The sequence below is a fragment of the Gadus chalcogrammus genome, chromosome 13 (assembly GCF_026213295.1).
Source record: "Gadus chalcogrammus isolate NIFS_2021 chromosome 13, NIFS_Gcha_1.0, whole genome shotgun sequence".
In the NCBI taxonomy this organism is placed as follows: Eukaryota; Metazoa; Chordata; class Actinopteri; order Gadiformes; family Gadidae; genus Gadus; species Gadus chalcogrammus.
Genome location: NC_079424.1, coordinates 7,511,313 through 7,526,201, shown reverse-complemented (window position 1 = coordinate 7,526,201; position 14,889 = coordinate 7,511,313). Strand labels below are relative to the sequence as shown.

The 14,889-nt window shown below is 44.8% G+C and overlaps 3 protein-coding genes across 4 annotated transcripts; 2 read left to right on the top strand and 1 right to left on the bottom strand.

Moving 5' to 3' along the window:
* Nucleotides 1–176: 176 nt before the first annotated feature.
* rrp9 (ribosomal RNA processing 9, U3 small nucleolar RNA binding protein) lies at nucleotides 177–4,947 on the bottom strand. Of its 2 annotated transcripts, none has more exons than XM_056606568.1 (15): nucleotides 4,746–4,947; nucleotides 4,488–4,582; nucleotides 4,295–4,401; nucleotides 4,115–4,182; nucleotides 3,982–4,023; nucleotides 3,739–3,865; nucleotides 3,527–3,651; nucleotides 3,338–3,430; nucleotides 3,084–3,184; nucleotides 2,860–2,994; nucleotides 2,597–2,659; nucleotides 2,339–2,484; nucleotides 2,085–2,164; nucleotides 1,864–1,937; nucleotides 177–383 (listed from the first exon to the last, which is right to left on the bottom strand). In XM_056606568.1, exons 1-15 carry the CDS (start codon nucleotides 4,827–4,829, stop codon nucleotides 281–283), a joined length of 1,443 nt encoding a protein of 480 aa, XP_056462543.1. In that variant the 5' UTR covers nucleotides 4,830–4,947; the 3' UTR covers nucleotides 177–280. The 2 variants fall into 2 exon arrangements, with proteins under 2 accessions (XP_056462543.1, XP_056462541.1); XM_056606566.1 differs by having other exon boundaries at nucleotides 227–383; nucleotides 2,327–2,484.
* A 188-nt stretch (nucleotides 4,948–5,135) lies between these two features.
* Nucleotides 5,136–8,300, top strand: LOC130402416 (uncharacterized). The gene is made up of 6 exons (XM_056606569.1): nucleotides 5,136–5,451; nucleotides 5,729–5,896; nucleotides 6,012–6,165; nucleotides 6,417–6,592; nucleotides 6,843–7,071; nucleotides 7,362–8,300. Exons 2-6 carry the CDS (start codon nucleotides 5,735–5,737, stop codon nucleotides 7,553–7,555), a joined length of 915 nt encoding a protein of 304 aa, XP_056462544.1. The 5' UTR covers nucleotides 5,136–5,451; nucleotides 5,729–5,734; the 3' UTR covers nucleotides 7,556–8,300.
* Nucleotides 8,301–11,641: 3,341 nt separating this feature from the next.
* si:ch211-213o11.11 (probable G-protein coupled receptor) lies at nucleotides 11,642–12,874 on the top strand (the record flags this gene model as incomplete). Its single annotated transcript, XM_056606487.1, has 1 exon — nucleotides 11,642–12,874. A coding segment is annotated over one exon (1,233 nt), but the record flags the coding sequence as incomplete, so codon positions are not given.
* Between the last annotated feature and the right edge of the window lie 2,015 nt (nucleotides 12,875–14,889).

Sequence of the window (14,889 nt, the reverse complement as noted above, 5' to 3'; positions counted from 1 at the left end):
CATAAATTGCAACTTACTTCTTTCTCTACATCCACGTCATTCTGATGCATTTATTGACAAATCTGTGAAAAACACACCCCTACGCAGCACACGCACAAGTTGTTACCCTCACGCATCACCAGGGAATGCTACAGCTAAATATATCCAGAATACTGTAGGCTGAAATCTGTGTAGTGTGAACGTTATTTCCGTTTCCTTTATTACAACAAAAAAAGATAACAGTTCAGTCAAAGCGGGTGTTTATAGACTTTTAATTTAGAAAAACATTTGAATAAATCTGTTATTCTGTAGCAGGGGGCTCTTCTTGCTGCGCGCTCCGTCTCTTCAGGGGAATGATATAGATGCCGTTCTTCGCCTCCTTCTGTCTCCACCATCGGCCCAGCCTTGGGAAAAATAATAGAGAGCGACGTTAGTTTGGCACTGAGCAGGGACCGTTATCCAAGGTAACCCTTCACCAATATAATGTGAAATCTAATTAAAGCCAACAAAAAAGGTGCATGTCTGGATTGAGGGCATCTTGCTCAAGGATGATTACAGGTTGGCAGCGGCCATCGAACCCAGATCCTTTTCAATTGGAGAGCACTGGTGTCCAGTGTGTAGAGATTCATCCAACGATTCCATCGCCATCACAACCCTTACCGCCGCAATGTATTAATGCTACGCAACCACGTCTTGTACCTGCTGCAACAGGTAAACGACCACGTCGCACACTGCATCGTCAGGAGTGTGGGCAAGCTGAACTTTAAGCCATACCAGATGACTTATGTTTCAGGGCCCCCCCGACGCCGGGGAGAAAAGGTCTCCGAAACGCCTGTAACGCCAGCTAAAGGGCAGCCTTCACCTTTTTATAATCAGCCGAGGAACAACCCGGCAGACAAACAATGCAGCCACAGCAGAGTAGGTCCCATGCCATCCATCACACATTGAAATGAGTTTGGGATCAATGTCTAATAAAGGAGGCCTTCAAAGGGCTTCATAAAAGGCTTGATGTTGATATTGGGGAAATAAGAGGCCTCAAATTTAACGGACTATACAACAAATTACTGTATGGGTAACGGAAATTAAAAGGGGAGACGTCCGTCACGCTTGGCTAGTTTCTAATAGCCGAGTACTGATTAGCATATGAAGCATTACTCCTATATAAAGAACTGGCAATTTTGTAAATTAAGAAAAAAAAAAGATGCATTTTAGTATTGCCCTTCCATTAGGAAACACTCCTCAACGTGCAACAGAAACATGCCAATGGTCTGATGAAGTGAGCGAGCCACCCCGAAGCTGCTCTCAGAGTGGATGTGTCACAACAGTGGAGCCCAGAGCAGAAGCCCGCAGGAATGACAACCAACAGCTCAGGGGCGGGGCCTCCCAGAGGAGGGCCTCACTCTGATTGGGTCAGACAGGCTGATGGCAGAAGACCACTCTAGCTGCGACAACTTCTAAAGAACGAGGTTGGTTTAGGGTCAATAGGAAACAGTGCTGGGCTAGAGGTGTTCCAATGCCTCCGTTTGTTTGGAAAGAACTCTGCCAAGTCGCAGAAGAAAAGTATACATGCTAGTTCTGATCGAATTAGGCATGGCAATCATTATGAGAGTTTTAGAGCAATGGAAACGTGTTGCTCCTCGCGAGGTGAGAGACTCTTCACATTCATTCAACTGGTAATTTGAGTCCAAATGTGGTCCCTAGTTGATGGAGGGTGAGAACGCGTCATGTTGCATGCAAGTCCTCTCGTGCCCAGTCGACGGTAAGCACTACACTGATATGCATGAGTAAACCGAGCACGGTCCCTTCAAGAGACTGCAAGGGAGAGAATGGACAGTGCCCCCTAGTGGCACAGAAGGGTGCTGGTTCGTCTGTAGATGGGGTTACCTGTGCTCTTGTCCGACGCCCGCCACCAGGAACTTTCCAGAGGTGGAAAACTCCAGGCTGTTGATAAATCCAGGCTAGACACAAATAAAAAGGAAAAATACAAATATTAAATACATATTGTATCCAAACACGACAGTCTTCCCAAAAAAAAAGGTTATTCTTTGTAGCCAATAGCAGAGAAAATGCTTGCGAGGCAGGAAGGAGGGAGGGTCTGGGCTCACCACTGGCACACTGAAGAGAGGCTGCAGGGAGCGGAAGCCCTGGCCGCACGCCCACACGTGGACCTCAGAGTTGTTAGAGCCTGGCGAAAAGACAATTGAGATTGGTTTAAAAGCTGGCCCAATATCGCAAATGAATAAAACATGATTAATGATGTACAACATCCATGCGTCGATGTACATGACAAAAAGTCAACACTAGTTCATAGATAAAATGCAGTGTGAAGCCGCTGAAGGAATCTCACAGCCTGAGGCACCTGAGGCTACGGTGTCCGAGTTCTGCAGCGCCGCCACAGAGGCCACCCAGTGGGGCTGCTCCAGGCCCGCTTCGCCGAAGCTCCCGTGGGCCACCTTCACCGTGCTGAGGGGCTTCTTCTTGTTCACGCTCCACACGGACACAGAGCTGGGGGGGGGCCACACGCACACACCAACAATGAGGGCGAATGGCGAGGGAAAAGACACTAGACTGCAGTATTTATTTGGTGGTACAGAGCGGATATCAGAGCGGGTCTTACCCGTCATCTGATCCTGTGATCATATGCTCCTCGTTGATCAACTGGATGCAGTCGATTGATCCCCTGCAGGGAAACCCAGGCAACAGAGCTGGTTAGGCTTATGCAGGAGTAGGTAGCATACATGGACCAGTTTGGTTCACTTTCAATTAAAGATGGTGTGTTAGATTGTGCCTACCATTAGACATAACGCCACATGTAACATAATACAAGCCTAAAAATTACAATGGAAATATTAGGGTTGGGGGGGGGGGGGGGGCACAAACCCGTGGCCGTGGAACACCAGCTGGGACTCCTCTGTGATCTTCCAGACCCTCACGGTGTTGTCCCGACCCCCCGCCGTCACGCAGCGCTCCCGGCTGAGACAGTCCAGACCCGTGATGGCGTCCTGGTGCCCGAAGCTGCAACACACAACCATGATGAGGACGGACGACATGCGACGGCGGACCCGCGTGAACACTGGGCTTTGGAACGGAGGCAAGACACTCACAGGGTCTCCACGTAGGCGTTTTCGTCCACGTTCCACACCTTGACGGAGCGGTCGTGGGAACCGCTGTAGAGATCGTGGCTTCCCGTTCTGAAGGAAAGGGCCTACAAGCAAAAGAGATGCCATACAAGTGTCATGAGGAGTCCTGGTTCCTTTTGCACAGCCACAAAGAACAATGATGTTCAAAAATAAAAAGCACACATTTTTCTTTGTTCAGATATGCATAAATATTTTGAGAGCTCATCATGAGGGCTTACCGAGACGGCGCCTCTGTGCCCTTTGAGTTTATATAGTTGTTTACACGTGTCTGGCTCCCAGATTATGATTGCTCTGTTCATGTCTCCACTGGCCTGTAACCGAAAGAGTGGCCATTCAATTCGTATCAGTGCCACAATTATTTTGTTTCTGTAGAGTCATTTCTGAGCGTCCATGGTAGAAATACTCACCAGGTACTTTCCATCCGAGGAGATAGCCATGCACAGGACTTGCGTGGTGTGGCCTCCATGGCGAGCCTCTGTCCCCTTCCTTCCCCCCTTTATTGTGTGCAGCTTCTTTCCAGTCTCAATGTCCCCTGAAAATAACACACAATTATTGACTTGATCTATAAAAAGCTCACATCATGTAGGGCAGCATGGCATTGATTCAAGTGCATACTCACATTTGATTATGGAGCAGTCTTTAGAACCAGAAAAGATGAACTTTTCGTCAGGCGAGATAACCAGACAAGTGACTGGGAGTTGATGTCCTCTTAACACACGGATCTCAGAGGCGTCTGGTGCCAAGAGCTAACAGTACAAAAAAGGGGGGCCAAACGTTAACACGTCATCGCCATCATGGATGTCTTAAGTATTCAACCTAGCATAGAAACAGATGATTGGAAGGAGATTCTATTCAGACTTACATCTTTGGCTATACACCGCTGAAGTTTTCCTTTCTGTTCAAGCTGCAGGGAAACATAGTACACAAAATGAAACCTTCCATATAGGCTCCATGTATAAACACATCCAGCAAACCGACAACTGAAAAATACTTACAAGCTCCTCTTGTAGCCTCCCAGCAACCAATTCAGTCTCAAACGATACTTGCTCCGCCTTTTTCTCCTCTAGGAAGTGGAGGCAACGCAGACAAGGAATTTTAAATGAGCTAATAAGTCTTACTGCAACAACATGCACTTGACTATGTGATAATGTGAGATAAAATGCACCGAGAATTACCTTCTTCCCTCAGTTGATCAAGATACACCTTCGCCAATCTGAGCTTTTTTTCTTGTGGGGTTTCATCGAATTCGTCCTCCCCTTCTCTTTCGTTTTGCTCTGCAGTGCTGTTTGATGGAATAAATCGATATTAATTGAATACATCTGGTAATCGAGGACCAGTGATTGTATAACCTTAACCGTTTTATCTTACCTTTCTGTCTCAGATTCACTGGAAATCTCTTCGTTGTGTTTTGAGTTGGGTTTCTTCGCCCGACCTTTGCTATTACTTCCAAGATCTTCATCGTTCTGCAGAAGTATAGAGAGATTCTTTTTAAAGCAAGATAATACTGCTGCAAGTTTCCGATCGTTAAACAACCGATTGACAGTTCAAAGTAAAACATCAAAATACAGAAAAGCCAGGTGGCCGTTCTCAGTGTGCATGAGCAATAATGCTAATGCGTATATTTACCTTGCGTTTAGACGTCGCTAAACTGTGTCCTTTCTTTGGAAACGCCGAGTCCCCGTTGTTCTTAATAAAGAACGTAGACGCCATTATTTAACACGATATCAGGCAAATATACCCAAAACTTTACTGCTGAAATTTTTTCAACGAGCCAACGTGAGCCCACATGTGTGCTTTTCAACCAAACTTGAACATAGGAAACATGCCTTCGGCGTCGCTGATTGGTTGATACTCAGCTATGAATTAACCCCGCCCACAATTGGAGCCTCATGTCCCGCCTTTTGTTGAAACGCATACAAATGATTGGACAAGCAAGACTAAAACTCAAGATCTTAATTTCTATTGGCTATAGTCGAAGACCTTTTCAACAGGAAACGGGTACAGAGAAAAATTCTTCCCTCGAACATTGCGTGCATACAAAAGTGTTCCGTACATAATTGGAAAACGGAAAATCACAGTACACATACACGTTATATACATTAGCAACGTATGCAGTCATCTATAAACACATTATACATAATTTACTTGTATTTAACGTGAAGATTTTATTACGCACAATACAAAATCTAACTAATACCATGCCGAGGTCTATGTACTGCACTACTGCAGTACTACCACTTCCTTTACTACGCAGTATTTCCATGTACTGCGTGTCTTTTGTTCCTCAACGCTTATCTCTACTTAGCACCTCGAAGTCCAACCGATTTGCCAGGTGAGCTCACTATTGATACGCAGAAATGAAAGATATGCAAATATGGATCAATGGAGGAAAAATACCTTTTAGAAACGTGAAATAGGGTCCACTCAAGAGCAAGGTGAGGTCTGGAAGGAGGGGCGGTGAGGTGCAGGGGGTGGAGGATGCTAAGTAACTTTTTATTCGAATTAGATTCAAAATAGACCGTCTTTCTAGGTACGACTGGGGAAAACGGTGTGTTTAACTTTCGATCTCCCGGGAATGAAGGACAGATGTTTATATGTGTTGTTTTCAGGAGTGTATGCTCATGCCACCCAAGAGGGAGACTGTTGCGGCCACCAACCCAACGCCAGTCAAGATGATGAAGATCGCCACGGACGCTCAGGACTTTGTGTGTGACCCGCTGGAGGACAAGTACAGATTTTCGGAATCCCCCAGCTACTCACCTTTCGCTCATCAAGAGGTTACATCTTTGTTTTGCTCAGCAAAATATTTGTTTTCAGTGAAAGTGAAATGTCCTAGCTTTTTTTTTTCTTTTTAAATAACCCAAACCAACTCATTACTTTTGACTTGAGCAGAGCGTACCTGCCGCTTTTGAGGAGGAAGATGGAAGTCCAGGGATTCGAACCGACACGATTAGTCTCCTCATGAAAATAGAGCAGCTACAAGCACAGCTCAAATATGAACGCAGATGTCGGATTCTGGCCGAGAGGGAATTGAGAGAACTAAAAGGTTGGCAATGGTTCCTTTTGGCATTTGATGAGTAATGCGATTTTTTTTATAAACAAATTCATAGATAATTTAAATCAAATTCTAAAATGATTAATTCGGACTTTGTAACTCTTTTTTATTCTTTATGGTTCATTCTTATTTATCAAATGAACTATATTTTGAGTAAAGCTCATTATTTCTCCTCCATAAAAGTTGTATAAGTGAGTTTATTGTTGTGTTATTATCTATAACAACACATAATATATTCACAGAGATGAACGGCCTTATGCTCCAGATGAGACATACGGCACATGAGCTGCGGGCCACACTGGACCAGGTCCGTCACGGGACCAGCGATGCTGTTTCATCACAGGGCCTGGCAGAAGAAGAAATCTCCTTGGTTACAGACCCAGAGGGAGAAATGAGAATACCGTACCACATAGCTGAGGTGAATTTCCATACAAACTTTTCTCCAACTTCAATTTCAATTGAAGATATCTTTACATGTGAATCAGGGTCAATCAGGTAATCGAATGCTTATAACCAATATTTGTATTTTGTAAATCAATGTTTGCTAATGATTCACCACACAATCAAGTCCTGATGAAGGACGGTGAAACGTAGTCTCTGAAGTATGTTACCTTTAAAGAAAAGCTCATGGCAGTGGTCGGAGGCCAACCGTTTCTTCTCGTTCCCAGGAGGACAGTAACTTCCTATACCTCTCGGAGAGCCTGAGGGTGCCCAGGAACCTTTACGAGCGCATCTCGGAGATCTCCGACTTCCGGAAGTACACGTCGGCGCTGCTGATGATGCTGTTCGACAGGGAGACCTTGGCCACGCACTCGCTGCAGGGCCGGCGCACCAACGTCACCGGGGACGAGTGTCAGAAGCCCCAGCTGCCCCCGGAGATCCTTAGCAGTATTATCGGTGCGTAGAGTTTTGAAAATCCTGTCTCTTCTGACCTCACAAGTGGGCGTGTCCACCTAGATGGGTGCTGGATAGTTCAGTCTACCAGCCTACCAGGTGGACTGCAGCAAACGTTCCACTTCTATCCGTCATACATCTAGCTAGACACACTTGTGATGTCAGAAGAGGCCGATTATCAAAACAGCTTGTAAGCGTTAATCACGCTCACACCTGGTGGTATAATATGTCTCCTTTTAAGAAAGCTTGGTATCTGTAATGTATGTCCTTCCATCTGACTTTTGTCCTTTTAGATCACGTTGGGGTCAAGTTCGCCGTGGACGGTAGCCAGATTAAGACAGCAATCCGAACGAAACTGAACAATGAGGACAAATTATTGAAAAAGAGGATGGGGATTAATAAACAACAAAATGTGTTTGGTCCAAGCTCTAGCTTTGAGCACAACTCTGAACAGAATGCCGAGGGGCAAAGCACTGAAAATGATTAATCCCTCCATATTGATAGGTCTATTTTTTTTGTGTCTTGTTCACAAGTATTAAATAGCAGATAGCTATGTAAGTAGATGGTTTTTTGATGGATGCATTTAGAATTGAAATAATGGTATTTAATTAATGTTTAGATTATAGCTCTTTATATATTGAATTTACAACTAATTATACAATGTTAAAATTGACATGCTGTTATTTTTAAGAAGGTTTCTGGTTGGAGGCCTGCTGGTCTTCAGACCAAAACCACCATAGATATGGCATTCGTTAGAACAACGTTAAAATGCAGTTTTTGAAATGAACTATTTTTCCTAGCTATTGGAAAGTGTAAACTCATCAATGGTACTGTAATGGAAATCACTGTGGACAGAGTATTTAGTAGTTTTGATTATTGCTAGATTTTATCTACTCAATACAATAAATTATCAGTCAAGTCTATGTAACTTATAGAAATGTGATAAACAATAGAGGGCTATCTATGTTTTCTAGCCACATGGGCATTGCATATAGACGGGTAGTACTGTGTTGCTGGAACGATTAAATGTCAGTACAAATAATGTGTTTGGAAATGTGTTTTGGTGCTTCCTCTGTCACACTGTATGCACATTCGGTCTGTCTGGCTATCTCAAGGTCCAATAAACAGGTAATATATTTATATTCTATCAACAAACGGGCCTGTGTGTTTTCTTGCTTCCAGCCATCATGAGATGCACTAGTCACTAGTGGAATGCTGGGGTTTTGTTTCATCACTGAAGGGAGTGCTGAGTTTCATAACCCTGATGAGAGTGAACTGAGGGGAGTGCAGAGATCATATACGTTCAATTGAATCATAATAATAATTAAATAAACTAGTTAAGTTAAGTCATTAGTATGGTCATAAAAAGTATCCTAGCTTTGTGGGACCCCATGTATTGCTGGTTATGTTACACTTTTATGTTCAGGATGTATGTATTTATTTCACATCCACATTGATACTTCAAAAGAGGTCAAACCCGGCCAAAAGTGTCACAAGACAGGGTAGGCTAAATACAACACATGAGAAACACAAAGGTTACTCATCTGACCTGGAAGGAGCCTCTGTGTCTCAAGGCTCTCAAGGCAAAGAGGGTGACCTCATGGAGACTGCTTGTTTGATCTCTTAAAAGGACGGTCACACAGCACAATGCACTTTGACCTGCAGTACAAATACAAACTAATGCAAAGTATTAGAGGCCTTTGTTGTCCCCGTCGTGCCAAAAATAGAATAGCAACCATCCATGAATGACTGCACTACTGTCCAAGATCATTTGAAAGAATATATATAATGTTTGTATATCATTTTGTTTTTGAGGGCTAGTTTTCAAAATGCCCACTTTCAGAAAACACAGAACAGGCCTGCAGTTCTGGAGCCTGTGTACAGAGGGTGACCGTCAGTACCACTGCTATCACAAGAAAGACAGTGTGTGTATGTGTGTGTTGATGTTAAAGTTCAACTTTATTTATCACATACAAACAAAATGCACAACTAGTACTGAAATGCTTATCTTTTCCTGCTCCTTAGACTGTGTTTGGAAAGAATTAGAGTGAACAGGTGAAATAAATACTAGCACATAAATAAAAGGAAAATGAAGTAAAATCTGTTTACATATTGTTTTTGTGTGTGTGTGTGTGTGTGTGTGTGTGTGTGTGTGTGTGTGTGTGTGTGTGTGCGTGCGTGCGTGTGTATGTCTGTGTGTGTGTGTGTGTGTGTGTGTGTGTGTGTGTGTGTGTGTGTGTGTGTGTGTGTGTGTGTGTGTGTGTGTGTGTGTGTGTGTGTGTGTGTGTGTGTGTGTGTGTGTGCTCTGTGAGGAGGAGCAGGCTGTGGGTGTGATTTCGTGGATCATTCTGTCTTGAGGGCTGGGACTTGGCCCCTCCCACCTCTCAGTCACCACAGCTGGCTCGATGGTCTGACAGCACAACGCCTACCTTTGGTGATGTGATTCCAACCCCGGTTCCTGGGAGATGCATGTGTGTGTGTGTGAGTCTGGAGAGGTCCATTGGCCGGCAAGTCCCCAGGGAGATTAATGGAGGACGACCATAAGGGCGCACAGGTGGAAACCAAATGGTTTTAACAGGATTCCTTCTTTTTTCCCCCCGTGCTGGTTCTCGAAGTACAGAGGCCTACACATCTTGTGATCAATTCTTCAATTCATTTTTCGTCTCCAGGAAAGTTGTCAGGTATGTTTTTGTGATACTTAGTGTCGGGAGAAAATTTAGAAGGCATACTTTTCTTGGCTTTTTAAGTGTGATATTTCTTATCAATATGAAAAGGAAAGTAGGGCAAAACAAAATACAGAAATTGCAGAATTTATGCAAACACATCACATGTCACATGGTAAAAAAGTATGGTAGTCATACAGAATAATGCAATTAAATTATGGAATCTTACTTTTCAAACGTTGACGAGCCTACAAATATAAGCAATGCCTCTAAACGATATATATATATAGCTTTGTTATGTAATTCTTTAGTATTCCAATTTAACTTGTAATTAATGCAGTCATTCATTTTGTTACAGTATGCTCACCTCATTTTGCAAATTTCACACTTGTATTGTGGACATACATGCATTTATGGTCCTTATTGTGACTCAGCAACTGTAGCAGATGTGATTAATTTAGTGTAATCTGAGTTTAGCCAGAAGGATTTTATCTGACCTGATTGCGTTCTAAACTTTAATGTTAATACATAACAAAAATGTGTGCTAAATGATTGTGATTAACATTCACATCTTAAATAATGTGTCTGGACATAGGTCGACATCACTTCCCTCCGGACCAACAGCAGTAAATTACAAAAAAAAAACAAGACTAAATCCCAACGATGAATCCTTAAGAACCGTATTGCATATTCCACTACTGGATCATCATGAAATTCAGGACAGCCTTACATAATACGCATGAAAATGTGTGCACATAGCATTGGTACTGGGGGGATAAAACCTGCAAACACTCTGTGTGTGCCAATGGCTGTCCTCCAGAGAAGATTACCGACGCACACAGCAACATGTGCGAGGGAGCAGGCACATGTATTTAGGACAGAGCACGATTTTGTCAGTCACATATTGGAACGTGATTAATATGTTGAAAGATGTGTAATCATAATGCATATTGAACAGAGATAACATGCACAATCTGGGACTGTCATAACAGTCATAAATAACACAGTCGGATGTGTAGGAACATTGTCATGGGATTCATGATGTGGAGCAGGGCTCTGGCGGTCGGAGGTTGTGTCTTTGATGGCATTATGCAGGCTGACATTAAGCACATACTAATCAATGCAGCCATCGCCCTGCAGCTGGCCTAAAACAACCACCCTCATTATCTTTCATTTCCAAAGGGGGGGAGGACAGATGCAGCCCGGACAGGTCGTCCTCTATGAATTATTCTTATTGATCACGTCCCCGGCTTTCCTCGAGGGGACAGCGTCCCCTCTCTCACAGCCCCCCCGGGGGAGGAACTGGGACCGGGGAATCAGTTCACTCGACCATTCCTCTAAAAAGAGGCCTTCTAGTAGGAATATAGTATACTTTCTTAGAAGCGAACTGCAGCACAGCATTAGCTGTGTACAGTACGGTATACTTACCCTCGCAGGGAGTTTACAGAACGTAAAGTAGGCACTTTGTTAAACACATATAGAACCACGAGACGGGCTGCACTTAGCCGTGTGTTTGCCAGGATCAGATAGCTTGTATTATTAATCAAACAGAAGGGCACTTATTGCACAACAATGTCGGACTTGTTACCAAAAACGGTCTGACTCATTTATTATAAAATAATGTCGTCAAACAGTGAGATTAGCAACAGTTGAACCCATTGTGGACACACTTTCTCTCTTCAGAGAGGTTGATAGGCTTCCAGGGCAGAAGCGATCATGGCTCTCTGTCTTTCTTCCAGGACTGAAGAGGTCCGCCATGTGACCCCCCCCAGGGACCTCATCTCCGAGACAAGATGGCAGACCCTGGAGGGCTCTGGATGCCGTCTCAGTGAGCCATGGAGGAGATTCACTCGCTCCTGACCCCCGACGTCAACAATGACAGCACCACACCCTGGGCCCCGGGGCCCTCGGCCGTCAGCAGGCCGCTGGACCCCCCAACCGGAGCCCCGCTGCGCCTCAAGGACCTGGCGGGGGTCTTCTTCATGGTCGCCCTGAACGTCCTGGCGCTCCTCGCCAACACGGCCGTGATCGTGGTCATCCTCAAAGCCCCCCACCTGCGCAAGTTCGCCTTCGTGTGCCACCTGTGCGTGGTGGACCTGCTGTCCGGCGGGCTGCTCATGCCCCTGGGCATCATGTGCAGCTCGCCCTACTTCGCCGGCCTGGTGTTCACCGTGCCGGAGTGCCAGACGTACGTCTTCCTCAACGTCTTCCTCATGGCCGCCTCCATCTTCACCGTCACCGCCATCAGCGTGGAGCGCTACTACTACATCGTGCACCCCATGCGCTACGAGCTCAAGATGACCTGCAAGCTGACGGCCGCCGTGGTGGCGCTGGTGTGGCTGGCGTCCGCCGCGCTGGGCCTGGCCACCGTGTTCGGCTGGTCGTCCCACGCCACCCGGGGGGGCGCCGTGAGCGCCGCCCGCTGCTCGCTGCGCTGGGGCCGCAGCGAGCACCAGCGGGTGTTCTCGCTGCTGTTCTGCGTGACCTGCTTCTGCCTGCCCGCCGTGGTCCTCTTCGCCGTGTACTGCAACGTGTACAAGGTGGCCCGCGTGGCCGCCCGGCAGCACGGCCCCCCGCCGCCGCCGCCCTCCTGGATGACCGCCACGCAGGTGAAGAGCCGCGCCGACTCCATCAGCAGCCAGACCACCATCATCACCACCACCGCGCGCGACGCCCCCCGCGGCGCTCCCAGGGCCCGGCCCTTTGGGGGCAGTAAGGCCGCTCTCACCCTGGTGGTCATCGTGGGGCAGTTCCTGATCTGCTGGCTGCCCTACTTTGCCTTTCAACTCCACCTGAGCCTGGAGGCCTCGTCCAGCATCTCGAAAGACCTGGAGGACACGGTCACCTGGCTGGCCTACTCCTCCTTCGCGCTGAACCCCTTCTTCTACGGGCTGCTGAACCGGCAGATCAGGGAGGAGCTGGACAAGCTGCGGCGCTGCTACTCGGCCCGGCCCACAGAGTTGTTCTCCTCGGGCCACGAGGCCGCCGGACACGAGAACTTCCTGCAGTTCCTCCACCGGACGAGCTGCACGGTGGACACGCGCGCCAGCTTCACCGCCTCGTCCAGCCCCAGGCCACCCCTGGACCAGACCCCGCAGCCCACCGTCAGGATACCGGGGCAGATCCCCGAGGAGCTGAGCTAGGCGGGACCTCGCGGTGGTTGTTGAACAGGATCTTCAGGGTTCAGAGTTTTTATTGAGGAGGATATAATGTGGCCAGGAAGCCGCCCAGGTTGTGCTATGTCAGACACGCAGCATTCGGAGTATTGTAACATGTGCTCTTGTATTTTGAATTGTGGTGTTATTATTGAGAAATATAGTACAAATGTCGTTTTTGACCAAACTGTTAAGGACATACATATTTCTGCTCTATAAGACCTTTTTTTTTTTACATATATATTTGCTACAAGATGTACGTTTTATGGTGATATACTTTCTGTGTGTCTTTATTTTTTTGTATGATAACGGGTAATATCGCAGACTTGAAATGTAAATTATAATACAATTCATCGGGTAAACATTACGTTTAACTGGCAAGTATTCGGGTTTACACATTATCCATAAGTGCTGTAGAACTGTATTTTTTACAAAATAGAAATATGTTAATGACAGCAAGATGTTTGTACTTACTCAAAGCTCTGTTTAATGTTGTATTATCATAATTGCTTTTGAACAGGGCTATAAGATAATCATTGCAATTAATCAGTTGCATTGATTATCTCATAATAGGATAATGTTTCTGTTTATGAGTTGCCAGTGTCTATTTGCCATTCATGTACACTTCAATTTGAATACGTTCTTAATAAAAATGAACAAATCTGATACAATCAGTCGAAATGTTTGGCTTTGTATCCTTATAACACTTTTCAATCCTTGCCTGTCTTTACTTTCCCTTTTCCTCATGCTTTTATTGAATTTAAATCAATAAAATACCAAACTTTTCGTGCAAATATCAACAATATATGTACTGTCCAGCTCCAAGTTCAAGTTATCATCAGAAGTAATATTACCATGGAAAATGATTCCCACGTAGCCATTCCTTGCTTCATTTTAAGAATAAAACATCATGTTTTTGCACAAAAAGTATTTTTTTCTTACAGTTTTTATGTGTTGTAAGCGATTCTTCGGCTCGTCACTATAGCCCCTGGGCAGGTGTTCATTTATAGAAAGCCTGTAACTGATCCCACCAATGACCTGTGATTACATAAGAAGAAAAGGCCATTTCATAACAGCTCTTAGTGTTAGTCTCTAAAAGCCTCCTATTATGTATCCACTGGCGGATTAGATGATGAACATCGTTAAACATTAGCGGATAAAGCAATCACTGGGGATAATAAAAAGAAAAACTAAATTCAATATGGAGTTCATGTTCCAGTCATTAAAAACAAATTAAAATTTGATGTTGACGAGATGTATGCAAAAATAAAATGTGTTTGTTGTGACGGATGTTCTGATCATCCACTGCAGAACGAGAAGGACACACTGCACTAAATCTACATTTCTATAGCCCTGTGTTTAGCTTCATCAGTAACAGAAATACATTAGAGGGATGGATGCATATGAAATAGCATCTGTTTTAAAAAACTCATACCATCTGCCCTAGTTGTCATGGGAACGTGTTAAACATACAGGTAAAAGGTGTGACAAATAGAAAGGCAAGGACGTGAAGCGAGTCTTTCCGCAGGCTGGAAAAAAACATGTATTGAATTGTGAAATTTATATTGAGATAACTTTAATCCGCTAAATACTGTTATAGAAACTTATTTAGTGGCTCAGAAGTCCAATGGAGAATGTTAAACCTATTCCGTGCTGCGTGAGAGAGACTAAAAGGCAAGCAAAGGGAAATATAGTTAATCTCAATCTGGTCTCATATTCTTTACTCAAGCGCCAGCAAGCTGCATGCATGCACATCACACACAGAGTCGTAAAGGCCACATATAGGATTATAGTGAGTTAATATCAAATTACATTTATAGTGCCACAAGAACAAGACTTTTGTGTACACAAACATGTACCCCTAACGAAAACAACAAAATTTGATGATACAAGGTCGATTAATCTTGTCTTAACATCAAACCACCTACTTTGCGATGAAGAGATGAGAGCTCTAATGTTCTTTCGGACTGGATGGATGTTTTTTGCCAGACCCATGATTTCAA